Below are 19116 nucleotides of genomic sequence, written 5' to 3'. Positions count from 1 at the left end.
ATAAGTTTTATTGCAAATTCTGGGTATTTAGGGGGCCTTTTATTAAAAAAAAAAATGACTGGAGGAGTAATCCAGGAGTAAGTTACGGCTAACATCTATACTTTGTCATATTAGCATGACCGTGATTGCATCAAACAAGGGTCTTTTGGTCCTATTAGTAAGAAATGGCAGTTTGACCTAGCATTACTAGGGAAGGGGATCTTTCAGTTACACAAATGAAGAAAGAGACACGTGATCATGGTAGGGTGGCCAGCAAGACTGTAATTATGCTCACAAGGGCAGTGTCCAGATGAATGGAGAGGACGAGGAGGCAGGGAGGGAAGGAGGAGCCGATGCTCTGTTGGCAGATGGGCTCTCCAGTGGCCCATCACGGCGACGTGAAGATGGTCTTTTGAGTTTTCACTCCTCGTGTTTCCTGTGGACTTTATAATACTGCATCTTGCTCGGGGCTCAGTTTAGCCCGTGGGATGAAACACTCCTGTGTGGGGTCAACAGTCTGCAAAGGAAGAAATGCCATTATCAACTTTCTGAGCCAACATAGGGAATGGTACACTCTAGAATTATGCTTGAAATATTTAATTTCAGGAGATCCTGTTGTGGCGCAGTGGAAACTAATCTGACTAGGATCCATGAGGATGCAGATTCTACCCTGGCCTCTATCAGTGGGTTAAGGATCCAGTGTTGCTGTGATCTGTGGTATAGGTTGCAGACGAAGCTTGGATCTGGTGTTGCTGTGGCTGTGACATAGGCTGGAGGCTAATTTGACCCCTTGCCTGGGAGCCTCCATATGCCATGGGCGCGGCCCTAAGGAAAAGCAAAAAAAAAGAAAGAAAGAAAGAAAGAGAGAGAGATTATAATTTCACCATCATTGCATCCCCTGTTAATAAAAAAAAAGACAAAAATGTTGAGGCTGCCAGCCATATCAGAACTACCTTATGATCTTCCCTCTTAGCCATGTAATGAGAATCTTTTTGCAAGATCATTAGAAATTGAAAGGAATCCAAGAAATTCTTGGCAGGGATAGTAGAGGTTTTCTCATTGTGGAAACGCTCTCAGGAGGGTTAATTGCAACAAATGATAGAGGCGTGTCCTGGTCTGTGTGTCCTTCTTGCAAAAGGGAGTACCTCAGATAACAGACCAGAGGGATTAACCTAGGTAGGGTTGCCTGGTACATTCATTGATCAGTCTGAGCATGGCTTTCCCTCTTGGACCTTGGTGATGTCTGATCCTCATGATACAACTGTGTCCCAAAGTGGCATTTTTTTTCTTTTTCTCTTTCTTTCTTTCTTTCTTTCTTTCTTTCTTTCTTTCTTTCTTTCTTTCTTTCTTTCTTTCTTTCTTTCTTTCTTTCTTTCCTTCTTTCCTTCTTTCCTTCTTTCTTCTTTTCTTTTCTTTTCTTTTCTTTTTCTTTTCTTTTCTTTTCTTTTCTTTTCTTAGAGCTGCGCCTGCAGCATACAGAAGTTCCCAGGCTAGGGGTCGAATCAGAGCTATAGCGGCTGGCCTATACCACAGCCATAGCAACATGGGATCTGAGCTGCCTCTGTGACCTACACCACAGCTCACAGCAATGCCAGATCCTTAACCCACTGAGCAAGGCCAGGGATCAAACCCACATCCTCAGGGATACTAGTCGGGTTTGCTACTGCTAAGCCATATTTTTTGGCTCTTGGGATTTGTGTATCTTCAAGCCTTTGCAGCACCAGCATGAGTTGCCCCAATTCAGCTCAGCAGTGTCCCTCTGTTTTTGCAGGCAAGGATTAAAATTGGTATGCCCATCTGGGCATCCAGATGATGCTGACAGACCCAGCCCAGTTCTTGGGGCAGCTTGGGCAAGACAGTGACTCAGAGAGGCAGCCAGTGTGGCCAGGGAATATATTTAGACAACCGATACCAAAAACGGATTTGCCATTCCTACATATTTACAATCCCCCGCTGTCCCCAAGGCAAAAATGTTCTCCTCTTCACCCTCACCAAACCCTTCAAGTTGCCTTTTCTTTCAGGGACATACTCCTGCATCAGAATATATTGTTTTCTTCTTCTTCTTCTTCTTCTTCTTCTTCTTCTTCTTTTTTAAAGGGCCGCACCTGTGGCATATGGAAGTTCCCAGGCTGAGGGTGGAATTGGAGCGGTAGCTGCTGGCCATCACCGCAGCCACAGTGACACTGGATCCTTAACCCACTGAGCAAGGCCGGGAATCATCACCACATCCTCATGGATACTAGTTGGGTGCATATTCCACTGAACCACAATGGGAAGTCCCCCAAATATATTGTTGATGGCAGTGGCTGGTGGCAATTGGGAGGGGCTTGGCAGAGGCCAAAGGCACTGCCCCGGTATGGATTAAGTCTGGACGGTTCAAGCTCCACAAGCCTTTAGGAGTGACCCTGCCCTGCCTGCGTCTCTTCTCCCAGGTCAGTACAGCTGTTGGAGGTGAAGCGCAGACAAGCACATTTACCTGCGGCTGAGTGGGGGAACCATATGAGGTTAATGCTACATCCTCCTCAGCGCCTTCACTGTCTCGGGCTGAAAGCCAAAGAAGGGAGGGCTGGGTTAGTGTCAGAGATTCACCTGGAAACAGCACATGAGGGCTATACGACTCAGTGGCTGGCAAAGAGGCTCCTGACTCTTTAAAAAGAAATTCTCAGCTGAGGCTGTTTTGTTTTGTTTTGTGTTTTGTTTTTAATTTATGATTTAAAAAAGTGTTTTTAAAGTTTCTTGGGAAGGTTGCATATAGATGACGTTTGTGTGCTGGGAAGAAGTACATCTGTGTTTAGGAACAGAAGAGGCTGAAAGCTCATCATCATTTTGTAGAGAAAGAGCCCCTAGAATGGGCCAGTTCAGGCCATCAATTTGGGCATCTCACTATTGTTTTTTTAATCTTTGAAATTTTTATTTTTTAGCTGTTGCCTGCAGTGGCTTGATGTGGGATCTCAGTTCCCAGACCAGGGATTGCACCTGGGCTCCAGTGGTGAAAGTGCTAAATCCTAACCACTGGACCACCAGGGAACTCCCTCGATGTCTTAAACAATAAAATAAAAGATCTTCAGGAGGTCATCTCTAAAGTCCCTTTAAGCTTGATACTCAGCAAGCTTTGGTTCAATTTTAAAAACTGGACCTAATTTTAAAAATCCCTATAGGGAGTTCCCGTCGTGGCGCAGTGAATCCGACTAGGAACCATGAGGTTGCGGGTTCGGTCCCTGCCCCTGCTCAGTGGGTTAATGATCCGGTGTTGCCGTGAGCTGTGGTGTAGGTTGCAGACGTGGCTCGGATCCCGCGTTGCTGTGGCTCTGGCGTAGGCCAGTGGCTACAGCTCCGATTCAACCCCTCTCCTGGGAACCTCCACATGCCGCGGGAGCGGCCCAAGAAATAGCAACAACAACAAAAAAAGACAAAAAAAAATCCCTAAAGACCATGTTATATGGTCATAGAATAATCATTCATGCTTATTTGTTTCATGTCTGTCTCCTCAGCGAGACTGCAGGCTCTGTGAAAACAGGAGCTATGTCTGTCTCTAAGGCCAGGCCCTTGCTTGATACATATATGTTGTTTGATGGCCTGGGACGTAGCCGTGTGACTTTGTTCCCAGAGTGCATGGACAGCTCTGCCTTCTCACGTTAGCTATGTTCTTGGACTCAAGTTCCTTAACCTTTTGTTGCCTTTGTTTCCTGATGGGAATAAATGAGGGATCGTGATAATTACAATAGACAATCTATGGCATAGGGTTGCTTTGAAGATGAATATCTACAAGGCCCTTGGAATATATGTGTATATATATTTATTAAAATATTTTTTTTGGCTATACCCACATGGCATGCAGAAGTCCCTGCGCCAGGGATTGAATCTGAGCCATGGCAGTGACAATGCCAGATCCTTAACTCACTGAGCCACGAGGGAATTCTGGGCATGAGGTATAGAAAGCACTGTAGTGCTACCTTTTGTGCGTATATATATTTTGTCTTTCTTTTCTAGGGCTGCACCCATGGCACATGGAGGTTTCTAGGCTAGAGGTCTAATCGGAGCTATAGCCACTGGCCTATGCCAGAGCCACAGCAACGTGGGATCCGAGCCGCATCTGCAACCCATACCACAGTTCCTGGCAATGCTGAATCCTTAACCCACTGAGCAAGGCCAGGGATCAAACCCACAACCTCATGGTCTGTAGTCAGATTCATGAACCACTGAGACACGACGGGAACTCCACCTTTTGTATATTATTATTGGTGGTGATGCTGGTGGTGTGGTTTTAATGGATACTGTGGCATCCTCTTCCTTGGGGCACAGAGATTAGATCCTGTGTGGAAAAGTGTCCTTCCCGGCCGTATGAACTGAATCCTTGGTTTAACTTTGTTCCTTGTGGTACAACAAGACTGTCACACTCAGCCCCTTGGTAACCAATTTCCTCCAACAGTCTCTTCAGACCAGATCATAAATTAGAGAAGCTTAATTCTCCAACGTTGAGGTATGGCTCATGAATTTACCAAAAAGCCGAGTGTTTCTCTCTGTTAATCCTGTCGGGGACATTATTAACACCATTTAAATACAAGGAGAAATTCCCTGGTGGCCTAGTGATTGAGGATTCAGGGTTGTGACTGCTGTGGCTCAGGTTCGATCCCTGGCCCGGGAACTTCCACATATAAAGGGTGCCCTTGCCACCACCCCCCCCCCCCAATTACAAGGAGCCTGGGCTCCTAGAGATTGAGGAGCTTGGTATGGTCTCAATGTTGGTAAGAAGCAGAGCTGAGCCTCAAAGCCAGGGCATATGAGGACGGGGTCTGCACCTTTTCCGCTGCCCGGCACGGCCCAGTTTTCTGATGCTTCTGGATGTAGATGAATGTCATTGTCTCTTGTCTCTGCCTGATCTCTCCTCACACCAAGCAAATCCTGCCCAGACTCGTTTCTCTTCTACTTTATGCCACCCTCTCTGTGGCTCTTGAGGGTGACAAAAGAGAAGTATTGAGGCTTGTCTCTGAGAAAGAACAAACAAAAATGACACTGCCTGGGACCATCCAAACTGGGTTTTTTTCCCAGTAAGGTAGGCATCCTGAGGCAAAAAAAAAAATATATGTTGAGTACTGGCAAAAAGTGTATGTTTGGCAAAAGTTGCTATTTGCTGTAAGGAAAACAATCTGAAGGGCCTGTGGTTGCAAGAACATTTTTCTCTTGTTCATTTGCTATTCATTGACCCATTTTTACATTGCACAGCCTCATTATTTTTGTCTTCATATCTTTAAAATTTCATCCTTGGTTTGCCTACAGACATTTAAACACTGGATGGAAAAAACACTGACAGTAAGGTGATACTTTAAAATTTACATGGGTCTTACTTTTAGCAAACTTGATATAATCATATTTTAGTTAAATTCAGATAAAGTAGGCAGTAATTAGAATGTCCCTTCATTAAGAAAAATTCATGGCTGATACTCTGTATTGGAGATCTTTGCAAATTATACCATGTTTAAAATTCTCAGTTAAAAGAGCAACTGGTTTTTAAAAGTTTACTCAATATGCTGCCTTTTTTAGGGACAAAGACTATTTATACTCATTGGTTTGGTGTCTTAGAGTGACACGCCTGATTGCATTTTCATTCTCCATCAAGATGTTTTTATATCTTGGAACTAAGTCCATAAGCCACTTGAGAGAGATAAAGCCTAATCTTTTGAAAGACTTCCTGGGAAATGAGCCCTTAATCTCCTTTGCTGATCCACTTCAGTGTGTACTAACCCTTATGGTCGTATTTAATCTAAATGCTTTGGGAGTTCCCTTTGTGGCTCAGCGGTAATGGAGCCTGACTAGTAACCATGTAGATGTGGATTTGATCCCCGACCTCGTTCAGTGGGTTAAGGATCCAATGTTGCCGTGAGTTATGGTGTAAGCTGCAGACACAGCTCGGATCTGGCATGGCTGTGGCTGTGGCTGTGGCCGGCAGCTGCAGCTCTAATTCAACCCCTAGCCTGGGAATTTCCATACGCCGTAGGAGCAGCCCTAAAAAGAAAGAAAGAAAGAAAGAAAGAAAAGAAAAAGCTTCATGGCTTCAGTTTGAGTTTATTTCTGTGGTTCCTCTCTTGTTGGAAACAGAAAACGATAGGAAAGACCACAGCCTCTTGGAGAGGGGTCCTCCTACTTGGGAAATTTTGCTAATCCCCTCTCATCTACTCTCCTCTCAACTGAATAATTCTGGTCTCACAACCCAGTGCTAAATCCAATAATTATGTGACTGGAGTCACAGTTACAGACCAGAAGAGTCATATGACAAATGCATGCCTCACGGACTGGAACAAAATGTTATTTTTTTAGTAGAGAGTTTAGAGAAAACTTGACTATCCACGGGAAAGGCACATAAAGCTTAAGAACTGCCATCTCTGTTGCAGCTCTTTCCCATGTAGGTCCGATGTTGGAACCCCTTAGTCAAACTCTGTGGTTTTCTACCCACCATTTGTAAGTCCCCACACGTCTCATTAGCGAATCCCAGAGCTGGAAAGGGTGTTCTTGGCAGAGTCTGACCAGGGCTGAGAACAACAGCCCAGCTGTTCTTGCTGACCACACATCTGTTTACACAGCACTGTGGTTGTTTCTTGACCAAACAGAAAAAAAGACAGCGGTGAGCGGCTCTGTCATTGTCAGTTCACGACCCACAGTAAGGCTGAAGATTTTTCGAGTTACTGTTATTATACTGCACTTGTCTGGCTCGTCTCTATTTCGTATCTGTTTGTGTGTGTGTCCTGGCTAAGGTGTCATCTTGTCCTTTCTCTTGAGTTTTAATCATTCTTCTAATTTTTGACATTTGCACTTTTTTCCGGGTGACCTAAATTCTGATCCCCTCCTAAGCTTAAGTCTCTGGTTATTCTGCCCAGTTTTGGAGAGCAATCCATATTTTCTTTCCTACACTATTGATTCCTCCCCCCCACAAAATATCAAACTACATTGACAATGACTATCACTGGCAGAAATGGATTTTTCTGCTCAGAAATGGATTTTCCGGAGTTCCCGTCATGGCGCAGTGGTTAACGAATCCGACTAGGAACCATGAGGTTGCGGTTCGATCCCTGCCCTTGCTCAGTGGGTCAAGGTTCCGGTGTTGCCGTGAGCTGTGGTGTAGGTTGCAGACGTGGCTCGGATCCCGTGTTGCTGTGGCTCTGGCGTAGGCCGGTGGCTACAGCTCCGATTGGACCCCTAGCCTGGGAACTTCCATATGCCGAGGGAGCGGCCCAAGAAATAGCAAAAAGACAAAAAAAAAAAAAAAGAAATGGATTTTCCAACTATGCTCCAGTAAGAAGGACAGTTATACGGAAACACTGTGCCTTTGAAAGCTCATGTTCTTCCACTAAGACACTTCGAGAACACCTTAAACACTTGCCTAATCTTTTTGGAATATGGGAAATCGATCATTACAAGTTCCAGTGAGTTTGGGGTATTATGAAGTTCTGAGAACTTTGCTCTCTTTCTCCCTCTTTCTTTCTCTGACTTTTGTTTCCTGGAAACATACAGCAATAAAGCAATCACAAGTTTTATCCTATCTTTTTTTCTTTCTTTTCTTTTCTTTTCTTTTTTTTTTTTGTCTTTTCTAGGGCTGCCCCGGAGGCATATGGAGGTTCCCAGGCTAGGGGTCAAATCGGAGCTGTAGCTGCCAGCCTATGTCAGAGCCACAGCAATGCGGGATCCGAGAGGCGTCTGCAACCCATACCACAGCTCACAGTAACGCCGGATCCTTAACCCACTGAGCGAGGCCAGGGATCGACCCATGTCCTCATGGATGCCAGTCGGGTTCGTTAACCACTGAGCCACGACAGGAACTCCTATCCTATCTTTCCGTGAGAACTGTGAGAGGTAGTTTCAAGAAAGACTGACTCTGTGATTTTGCCACAGACCTCAATGATGTGATTATGCATCATCACAAGCAAAGAAAAACTCTTATAGGAAGGGTGTATAGTGTCAATTTCCGACTTGTGGTCAATAGAACTGAAAAGAATTAATGGATGCATCTCTCTGAAGAGGAGTTAATTTGAATGTGTAATTAGCCATAGATTACAGCTCAAAAAAGTGTATGACTTGAAAGGAAAGCTTCCATTAATTTCTTTTGAGCCTGGTAAACATAATGTGTTCTCTATAATATATAAAATAATATAATCTTTGCACATTAGATATACATTGTGAGAAATCAGATGCCTGTTAAGACAAAAATTGGTGTAAAAGTATGATATTGGGTACTAAATAATAAGCCAGATGTTTCAGAAAGGAATGAATGGGTTTTGACGTATTTCCAGATAACTGAAATTAGCCACTAATTCCCCCAGATTATTGGGGTCCAAGCCTCTTTGTTATCATGGATAATATATTTTATTTTTTAACAATGTATAGTCAGGTGGCTTGGTCTTACATAAGGACAGAAATCTGACCCAGAAATCATTAGGAAAATGCTGCATAAGCAAGTTCTTTATTTCTATTAATGATTACATATCTGAGCCGTCGCTCAGAATTCTGACTTAATGGCGCTTCCTGTCACTTTTTGTAAACGTTGACGGCTTTCAAGGAGCAAGTGGTTTGCAAAGGAGAAATCCAGAAGTTGGGCTTTGCCACTCTAATGAGGTGATGAATCCTATGAATCAGTCTAATATGATGTTTAGGCCAGTGAGCTTTGAGGCTTCAATGTTACAAATGTTAGTCACTGTAGCCAGGGTTGACTCTTGCCCTCGATGGCCAAAACATCTGGACTTAGCACGCTATGGCATGCCACGTCCCCATTCAAGCCTCCTTTGGGGCTGGTTAACTCATTTCATAATGGATGCCTTTCTTGCTTTTTTGTTTTTGTTTTTGTTTTTGCTTTTGCTTTTTAGGGCTGCACCCACGGCATATGGAAATTCCCAGGCTAGGGGTCAAATTGGAAATGCATCTGCAGCCTGTGCCACAGCTGCAGCAACACAGGATCTGAGCCGAGGCTTCGACCTATACCACAGCTCACAGCAACGCTGGATTCTTAACCCACTGAGCAAGGCTGGGGATCAAACCCGATTCCTCACGAATACTAGTTGAATTCCTTACCACTGAGCGCACAACGGGAACTCCGTGGGTGCTTTCTTCATGCAGCGTAATACTCAGGGCCACACCCACTTGATTTAGGCCCTTTGAGTCATTTTTGTCTTGGTCTCTCCCCATAAATCTCCATATTTTGGAAGAACTGATTTTTCAGAAAAGTTTAACCTCGACTCCATGTGTCCCCATCCCCACGCTTGAGCTATCGCGTCACACCCACCGAAATTCTGACCCTTCCCTCTTTGGTTCCCCTTGGTTGATCCTCTTATCCTAGGTTTCTCCTGTTTCTCCCTGCTCCCTGGATCCCCCCCGGCAAGTACCTCTTGACAGCTCCTGGTTCTCTGCTCTGAAGCTGCGTTGGTAAGCGGGGACCGGGCAGGCACCAGCTTGCAGAGGGCGATCCTGCCTACTGGACCTGTAGAGAATGCACAGCTCCGGGATGACGTACAGCAGCAGGAAAACCCATGCGTTGGTCACCAGGGCGATGCAGATGATGGGGTCGTCCCACTGGGGCTGCGGGTTGCCTCTCATCAGCAGGGAGATCCACACCACCCAGATAATGATGGAAATGAGCACTGTGACGAAGATGAGCCGTCCGTGCTGTTTCCAGTTCTCACACGGGCCACAGAAGGTGGCTTTGGCGACGAAGAACGTGAGGGCCATCAGGAAGAGGACGTACACCAGCAGGACCACAAAGTCCACGTGGAGCTGATAGGGTGTCATGTGCACAAACCTCATACCTCTGGTCATTATGAGAGTCACGTACTCAATGGCAATGATTGTCTGCAAGAGGCTGACGCCGATAGCAATGCACAGAATTGTGGTCCAAGAGAAGGAGACTCTGCCCCGGACCAGCTTCACCAGGTTGGAGGCGTGAGCCAAGAGGCACGAGAAGCAGAGAGCAAAGAGGACCCCAAAGAGAAAGTAGCGGACAGGGGCTGTTTGCTCATTGAGCTGGATGATGAAGGCAAAAGCCAGGCCAAAGAGCCCCAGCACACCCAAGAGGAAGAGGAACTGGGTGGGGAGAACGTTCCACTGGCTGCAGTCCCGGACCCTTCGCATGAGGAAGAGAAATGCCAAGAGCAGCATCACTGTAACCACTATGCCGATAGCTGCCAGGGACTCCAGAACAATGCCCCATGGTCCCTCAGTGTCACAGAAGAGGTAATAGTCCCCAGTGGACTTCACGCAGTCCTCGTACATGGTGACGTGTAAGTGGGCCTCCTGAGAATGGTCTTGTGTTTCCCCTGCCCAAAAAAGAAAAAGAAGGAAAAAAGATGAGATAAACACGACTTTGCATCCACCCACAAGCACTCCTGTTGGGCAGTCCTGGGCAGGGCATTGTAATGTCTCTGAGTCCCAGTTGAAGACCCCTGGACATACAGAATGAAATAACTCAAAACCATCAATGCCTCCAAACCATCCTGGCTCCATCCTGCTGGGAAATGAACAGTCTTCACTTGGAGGCTCCAGTCATTTTCACGTCACAACTTCCACCAAGGCTTTTTGAAGCCTAAGGCAGAATCTTTTTTGTAACATTTCCTAACAGGTGAATGATAACATTTGCATGATTGATGGGACTCCAGTTACATCAGGCTCCAGAACAAGGATTGTCAACATCAATGGACCATTTGATCATTTAAGACATGATGCACTGCTTGAAAGAGACAGGCAGATGGGTATTTTTTTTTTTTTTTTTTTGCTGCACCGGAGGCTTGCAGAAATTCCCAGGCCAGGGATCCAACCCACATCACAGCAGTAACCAGAGCCACAGCAGTGACAACACCGGATCCTCAACCCACTGAGCCAGCAGGGTACTTTTTTTTAATTCATGTCAATCCAATGCATAACATTAGGGTTAAATACCCACTGTTTGTTTGTCAAAGCCTTTTACAAAATGGGCTCTGCCTTTCATTTACTTTTTGGACTGTTTAGCACCAAAATCTATATCTTGGCTGGGGTTGTCTCCAAAAAAAATTAATAATAATCACACATCGATTTGAAAAAGAATGCCCTGCAACTGAAAATCCCCCTCTCTGCCCCCCTTCAGTTTGTCCCAAGCCAGCTGGCTGGAGCCACCAGGGCGGACAGCTGAGGGCACAGCCCCTTCATTCCCACTTACCTCCTCTGTGTCCACACGCTGGAAGCCAAGGCTGTAGTTGCTTCGAGGTGGTAACTGCCAATGAGTAAGAAGGAGACAACCTCAGCGTCTTTAATCTCTCCCCAAATGGGCGGAAGGATGGAGGCCCACACTCAGGTTCCTGCAGCGCCTATAAAAAGAACCGGAAGGTCAGAAAGACACACCTATTCCAGTTTCCCAGCAGCTTTTCTACAGCCATTTCTTTGGGGAGAACCATCATTTTTCACTTGACTGCTAACCAGAGGCACCTTGACCTTGGAGAGGTCCTAAAGGAGGGGGGGTGGATTTAGAGAAAACTGCCTCCTCCCCAGAGGCTCCCATGTGGCCAGAGCCTGACAGAGGCCCTCACTGGCCTCATGGGAGGACACTTCATTCTTCCTCCGACTTGCTCCCTCAAAAGCCACTTCCCACATCTTGACTTCGCTCCTAGGATCCGACAGAGCGTGTGTTCCAAAGGAATAGGAGGTTTCCTGGGCCCTAAAGAAGGGGTCTGTGCATTGTAAGCGCCAGCATTGAGAATGAGGGGAAATTAGTCTTCCCTACTCTGCCACTTTCTTTTTTTTTCTTTCCTTTTTTTTTGGCTTTTTGCCTTTTTGCCTTTTCTAGGGCCGCTCCTGCGGCATATGGAGGTTCCCAGGCCAGGGGTCGAATTGGAGCCGTAGCCACCGGCCTACACCACAGCCACAGCAACTCGGGATCCGAGCCGCGTCTGCAACCTACACCACAGCTCACAGCAACGCCGAATCCTTAACCCACTGAGCAAGGCCGGGGACCGAACCTGCAACCTCATGGTTCCTAGTCGGGTTCATTAACCACTGCACCATGACGGGAACTCCGTCTGCCACTTTCTTTTCCTGTCCTTTGACCGTCCTTCCTCAGGCTCTGGCTGCCTGTCCAGTGTGGGCCCCACCTGTGCCAGCAGTTCTTGGTATCGCTGAAGCCTTTGGTGTAGTTTCTCTCTATCCTTGCTCTCGGTTACCTCCACCAGAAGAGACTCTGGCCAGGGCTGGTTCCATCGGGGCATTCCCAGGGCCCAGGAGGGAAGAACTTGCAATGAAACGTTCCAGCTGCTTTTGGCAAGCATTCTCTTTTTTTCCCGTGGTGATGTTTGATTGAGCGCCCGGCACAGAGTCCAGTCCCGACTGGACCACCCCCCAGCCCCCCTTCAGATTTACTTACTTTCTCCTTGGTTCTTTTCCTGGATATTTGCTTTTTTTTTTTTTTCTTTTAATATTTGGAGGTTTGGGGAGTTCCCTCCGTGGCTCAGCGGTTAACAAACCCAACTAGGATCCATGAGGATGCAGGTTGGATCTCTGGCCTCACTCAGTGGGTTAAGGGTCCAGTGCCGCCATGAGCTGTAGGTGGTAGCTGCAGCTTGGATCCCGTGTTGCTGTGGTGTAGGCCAGAGGCTAAAGCTCCAATTTGACCCCTAGCGTGGGAACTTCCATATGCTACAGGTGCAGCACTAAAAAAAAAAAAAAAAAAAAAAATTGGAGGTTTTACTGGCTTTCGTTTTTAAAACGTTTTTAAATTGAAGTATTAAAAACACTTTAGGAGTTCCCGTCGCAGCGCAGTGGTTAACGAATCCGACTAGGAACCATGAGGTTGTGGGTTTGATTCCTGGCCTTGCTCAGTGGGTTAAGGATCCAGCGTTGCCGGGAGCTGTGGTGTAGGTTGCAGGCGCGGCTCGGATCCCACGTAGCTGTGGCTCTGTTGTAGGCCGGTGGCTATAGCTCCGATTCGACCCCTATCCTGGGAGCCTCCATATGCCATGGGAAGCGGCCCTAGAAAAAGCAAAAAGACAAAAAAACAAAAAACAAAAACCACTTTAATTTAACTGGTTGATTTATGATGTTGTGTTAGTTTCCGATGCACAGCAAAGTGATATATATATACACATACACACACAGAGTTATGTATATAATCTTTTCTCATAATTTATTCTGTTATGGTTTATTGCAGGATAGTGAATACATGGGCATTTGCATTTTGACAGAGGACCGCTGCATAACCCCCAAATCAGGGCCTGATAGTCTGGTTTCCAGTCTCTCTGCAATCTGGCCCTCCCTTCCCCGTCCAACCGTGTTTCTTTCAGGTCCCCTGGCCCTGGGTTTTATTTGGGTTGGTTTTCCCACTACCCCCTGCTCACCTTCTCTTAGATGTTGTCCTTGGCCTGAACTACCTTTTGCTTGGTTCCCATCGATTCTGTTTCCTAAGCGAATGCTTTCCTTAACTCTGAGACCTGGTTCGGCTCTCTCCTCTGTGGGCTTTCCTGCTTCCCCAGTCACTCTGTCTCTCAGTGATCAGTCCCGAGAGAACGCCACCATATGTAGGGTCTGGGCTTTCCAAAATTATGGACATATTGGAGTTCCCATCGTGGTTCAGTGGTTAATGAATCTAATATCCGTGAGGTTGCAGGTTTGATCCCTGGCCTTGCTTAGTGGTCTAAGGATCCAGCATTGCTGTGAGCTGTGGTGTAGGTCACAGAGGCAGCTCGGACCCCATGTTGCTGTGGCTGTGGTGTAGGCTGGCAGCTACAGCTCTGATTAGACCCCTAGCCTGGGAACTTCCATATGCCTCAGTTGCGGCCCTAAAAAACAAACAAACAAACAAAAAAACCCCAAACCCCCACGTTATGGACATATGGAGCTCCCTGGTGGCTCTGTGGGTTAAGGATCCACTGCCGTCACTGCCGTGGCTCAGGTCACTACAGTGGCGCGGGTTTGATCACTGGCCTGGGAATTTCCACATGCCATGGGTGTGGCCAAAAAAATCATAGAAATAATATTTCTGCCCATTTAATTTGCATTAATCCATGTATTAATAATTGTGAGCATTAAATGGTTTTAAAATAATAAATAACAAATTAATTAATTACTTTTATTTATAATTGTCTCATCCCCTTGATTAGATATATAGCTACTTGAGGGCGAGGATCCATATTTTATATCCTGGCCCCTCGTGGAGAACCTCCTAGGTGATGGATAGGTCGATTAATTGCAGGATTCTAATGATAGAATTCCAGGCCAAGTGAAGGTATTTTTTTTTTTTAGCTGTGTGATTTTTCCAAAAGATGGTTCTTAATGGAAACCATGTGCAGATAAATTAGAATCTTAACAAACTCTGGGAGTTTCCGTTTTGGCTCAGCAAAGACGAATCCGACTAGGGACCATGAGGTTTCGGGTTCGACCTCCGGCCTTGCTCAGTGGGTTAAGGATCTAGCGTTGCTGTGAGCTATGGTGTAAGTCGCAGATGACGCTTGGATCCCACGTTGTTGTGGCTCTGCATAGGCCGGTGTCTACAGCTCTGATTAGACTCCTGGCCTGGGAACCTCCATATGCTGCAGGTGCAGCCCTAAAAAAAAAAAAAAAGGAATCTAGGACTTCCTGCCGTGGCCCAGAGGAAACGAACCCAACTAGGAACCATGAGGTTGTGGGTTTGATCCCTGGCCTCGCTCAGTGCGTTAAGGATGCGGTGTTGCCGTGAGCTATGGTGTAGGTTGCTGTCTTGGCTTGGATCTGGTATTGCTGTGGCTGTGGCTGTAGCTAGCAGCTACAGCTCCGATTTGACCCCTAGCCTGGGAATCTCCATATGCCATGGGTGTGGCCCTAAAAAGAAAAAAAAAAAAAAAAAGAATCTGGACAAATTCATTCTGAAGTGGCGTTCTATCATGAGAGGCTCCTTAATTTTACTTATTTTTTAATTTTTTGGCCATGCCTCCCAGCATGTGCAAGTTCCTGGGCCAGAGATGGAAACTGCGCCACAGCAGTGACCTGAGCTGCTGCAGTGACAATGCCGGATCCTTAACCCTCTGCACCACAAGGGGACTCCAGAGACTCCTTAACTTTAAACCCCTGCCACCGCCGTCCCCTTTGAGAGAAGACTATTCTAGGGAAAGGACCTCTCCCCTTTACTGGCTTTGGGCAGAATCATAGTCTATCTGAAGCTGTAAAAATTTTCATTAAGGGTAAAGGGATTTTCAGATGATGAAATTCGACCTCTAGGAGAATTCACTCAAGGACCGTAGTAAGGGGTGAAATTGCTGTCAGTAGACCAAGAGAAGGATTTCCCATTTGATTCCTCCAAGAGGACTGTTTTGATGACCCCGTTCCTCCTCCTGCCCCCTTCTGGCTGACCCTTAGTCATGGTCATTCCTCCAGGTTGTGAGGCTTTATTTCCTGGCGTGCTAGTCTTCTAAGGAGATTCCTCGTGACCCTCTCCCTGATGGCTTGAGGCAGGTGAATTAATGGGTTAATGACCACAGAGCTCTTTGAGCACCTTAGATAAAAGAACTGTCTCAGGTACTAATTATTGTCATTTTAACATCTGGGGTGAGAGAATTAGCCCATCTGCTCTTGACCTTAAGGACGTGAAGGCTCCCTTTGCCTACACACATCCAAATTACTCACACCTCCTTCCTTTTGTCTTTTCTGCGGCGACAACAACACACCAAACAGCTCAGATATGCCTTTGATGCATCAAAGTCTATTGATTACAATGAGTCCATTAAAAATGGAGATAAAACAGTCAGGAGGCCAAACACCTTTTGCCAAACATCTCTTGGCATTGTTTCCTCCTCCCAGAAGCAGAGCTGGAGGGAAGGTTAGGGGCGACCTGGTCTAACGCTTTCGTTAATAATAATAACAAAGCCACCATTACAACATGAGGAATTTAACCACAAGGAAGCAGAGGCCCAGAGAGATGAAGGGAGGTGCCCAAGGGGTGGAATGTTAGGAGAGACCGCCGACGCCAGCGTTGTCTGACTCCTGGTCTCATCTTGCTGCTGTACCGGGCTGCTTTCCTGACACAGGCCACGTCATCGGGACCAGCCCTGAGAGTGATGACATGTGAGTCCTGACTGGAAAGAAAAAGCAGATTAAGACAGTGGAGCGCATACCCTTCATCCTGTAGCAAACCCTGCAGCTGTCATGGCAACCACGTGTGGACCAGCTGTGTGAGATGGGTGGAGTTGGCCCCGAGGATCATTTGCTCTTTTGCTCCCTGGCTTCATGGAGTTGCCACCAGCACCCTGTTCAGGGTCCAAAAAAGAAGGGTCCTATGATTGGTATCTAATGCTCTACCATCACTGTCTCAAAATTCCTAGTAACTTAATATTTGAATTTGTGTTTTGTAAGTGAAGTCAGATGGGGCAATGGAGCAGGCACGGGGAGCTTGGAGCCTCAGCTCAGGCACGATTCTGTCTTCCATTGCTTCTGGTCTCTACCTAGGCTCACCTGTGTGACACGGGTTAGGGGTTAGGGTGGTGGGCCCTTGGAAAGGGGGGATTGATTGACTCATGTCCAAGCAGGGCCCTACATTTTCATGTTGCCCTGGGCCCTCCCTGAAAATTACATAGCTGGCCCTGGGCCTCTCCTTCAATTTTTTGGTAGATGATGGCTAACTTGATCAAATTTTATCAGAATGTTGATATTGTACAGTTTAATCATATATTATTATAATGCGCAGCTAGTCATGAGGAATGGTGGTATTTCACTTGGGTTGGCAAATTGCTAAGATGCCCAATTGAAAATTATTTATGAATATTCACAGCATTTTTTGGAAAGGGGGTTATCTGACTGCTCCCCCCGCCCCAACCCCAGTTGTGGCTACTATAAGATTTTTTTTTTTTTTTTTTACTTTTTAGGGCTGCACTCGCGGCATATGGAGGTTCCCAGACTAGGGGTCTAACTGGAGCTATGGCTGCTGGCCTATGCCACAGCCACAGCAACACCAGATCTGAGCCGTGTCTGCAAACCACACCACAGCTCATGGCAATGCTGGATCCTTAACCCACTGAGTGAGGCCAGGGATTGAACACACAATCTCATAGTTCCTAGTCGGATTCATTTCTGCTGCGCCACAACGGGAACTCCTACTATAACCTTTTAATTGAGTGTACTGAAATCTAATACATCGATCTTATACTGAGGTGTTTTATCATTATGAGAAGAAAGCAGATGATAGGGAAAAATACAGAGGTATGCTCAAGTTCAACTGCTGGCTATGGAAGTATGAACATGACAAGAGCAAGAAAAATGCTTTAAAAAAAAGGAGTTCCCATTGTGGCTCAGTGGTAATGAACCTGACTAGTATCCATGAGGTTGTTGGTTTGACTCCTGGCCTTGCTCAGTGAGTTAAGGATCTGGCATTTCTGTGAGCTGCAGTGTAGGTTGCAGACAGGGCTCAGATCTGGCGTTGCTGTGGCTGTGGCTAAGGCCCAAGCTGCAGCTCCAATTCGACCCCTAGCGTGGGAACTTCTATATGCCGCAGGAGTGGCCATAAAAAGAAAAAAATAAGTAAAATAAAATGAAATAAATAGAAGGTAATAAAGAATTGTTTACTGTCTATATCCCCTACTCTACAAAGTTGAAGGTTTTTTGTTTTGCTCACTGATAAATCTTAATTGCCTAGAATAGTGCTTAGCATATGTCAGGGCTTGGGAAATAGCTGTGAAATGAATGAATGAAGAGAAGGAATTCAGAAAGTGTTCAGCCCGCAGGTGGAGCCAAATACCACAAACAAAGAGCAGGGGCTAAAGCAGGGCTAACAGAGAAGACGTCGAGGCAGAGTCAGCCAAAGTTGTGTGGTCTCAGACCCACTCCTGGCTGGGCATGGCTGGAGGCACTGAGGCTTTGCTGTGGGAGAGGGCCCCACTCTTAGACCCCTCACCCCGTCTTGATTAAGAAAAGCTAGGAGGAGGCAGGAAACAACTGGCCAACTGATGCAGTTAGAATGAGGGCTTCCCAAGGGGGGACGGCCCTATTGGTAAGAGGAACGTGCTGCTCTCACATGACAGCTGCCTGGGGAGTGGGAAGCTGCCTGAGGACAATCCAGCAAATGAGGAAAATTTGTGTCTTATGATGATTTCATTTTTTCTTCTTTTAAAGGGCCAGACCCGTGGGATACAGGAGTTCCCAGGCTAGGGGTTGCATCAGAGCTGCAGCTGCTGACCTATACCACAGCCACAGCATCTTGGGATCCAAGCCGAGTCTTTGATCTACACCAGAGCCATAGCAACACCAGATCCGAGCCATGTCTGTGACCTATACCACAGCTTGCAGCAATGCTGGACCCACCAAGTGAAGCCAGGGATCAAACCCGAATCCTCATGGATACTAGTTGGGCTTGTTACTACTGACCTACAATGGGAACTCCTGTTTTTTGTTTGTTTGTTTTGACCTGAGCAAGTTCATGAATAGTAGTGCTATTTAGAGAGACAAGGATGATGGAGGGAGGAAAAGGTTTTGGGGGATGGAAGCATCTGAACCGAGAGTTCCTTTTTGGGCACATGGAGTCTGAGAAATTTGTGAATTATTTGTGTGAATATGTCGAACAGGTCATTGGAGATAGGCATTTGGAGCTTACAGGCATATTTTAACCTTTGGTGCTTTGTGTCCCGCTTCCTATTGGCGTCAGGACATATACCAAGCTGGACAGCACACAGGTGGCCTGGCTATCCCTCTCCATCCTCCTTTCTCAGCTTGCTTTCAGCAGTTGCATGAACTGCGGAACACATTCATTCATTTATTCACCCTGCAATCATATGCTGAGCTTTTGTTATGTACCAGTGTTCTGCTGGGTGCTGAGAGTACAAACATGAATAATCCTAAATATCGACACTCAAGAAAATCATATTTAATTGGCGAGACGTGCTGACCAATACTTGAGATGTACTCTGAGCTGTAACCTGAAGAATAAATGACTACTTCCACTTCCTCCCAGAAAGAGACCCCCCCCCCGCAAAGAGAAGGGATTTTAGCAATGCCTTCGGATCCTTCGCACGTGTTTATTTCAAAGCTTTTATGTTTTTGTGTCACAACACATAAGGGACAAAGCTTGAGGGACAGTTCAGAGTATGTCTCAGCCACAAACTTGTTTCTTACTTCTGAAGGCCCGAGGCTATGTTTTTAAAAGAGATTGGATGCACGAAAAAATTAAGTCAGGTAGAG

General features: G+C 46.3%; 1 protein-coding gene across 2 annotated transcripts; it reads right to left on the bottom strand.

Moving 5' to 3' along the window:
- Positions 1–241: 241 nt before the first annotated feature.
- GPRC5D (G protein-coupled receptor class C group 5 member D) lies at positions 242–11374 on the bottom strand. 2 transcript variants are annotated; one of them, XM_047788555.1, is made up of 4 exons: positions 11150–11374; positions 9348–10274; positions 2456–2523; positions 242–496 (listed from the first exon to the last, which is right to left on the bottom strand). In XM_047788555.1, the coding sequence occupies exons 2-4, from the start codon at positions 10228–10230 to the stop codon at positions 425–427; spliced, it is 1023 nt and encodes a 340-aa protein (XP_047644511.1). In that variant the 5' UTR covers positions 10231–10274; positions 11150–11374; the 3' UTR covers positions 242–424. The 2 variants fall into 2 exon arrangements, with proteins under 2 accessions (XP_047644511.1, XP_047644512.1); XM_047788556.1 differs by lacking the exon at positions 2456–2523 and having other exon boundaries at positions 11150–11315.
- Between the last annotated feature and the right edge of the window lie 7742 nt (positions 11375–19116).

Source organism: Phacochoerus africanus, chromosome 7, assembly GCF_016906955.1.
Source record: "Phacochoerus africanus isolate WHEZ1 chromosome 7, ROS_Pafr_v1, whole genome shotgun sequence".
NCBI lineage: Eukaryota > Metazoa > Chordata > Mammalia > Artiodactyla > Suidae > Phacochoerus > Phacochoerus africanus.
The sequence above is the reverse complement of the archived record's forward strand: the minus strand, read 5'-3'. Positions and strand labels throughout refer to the sequence as shown.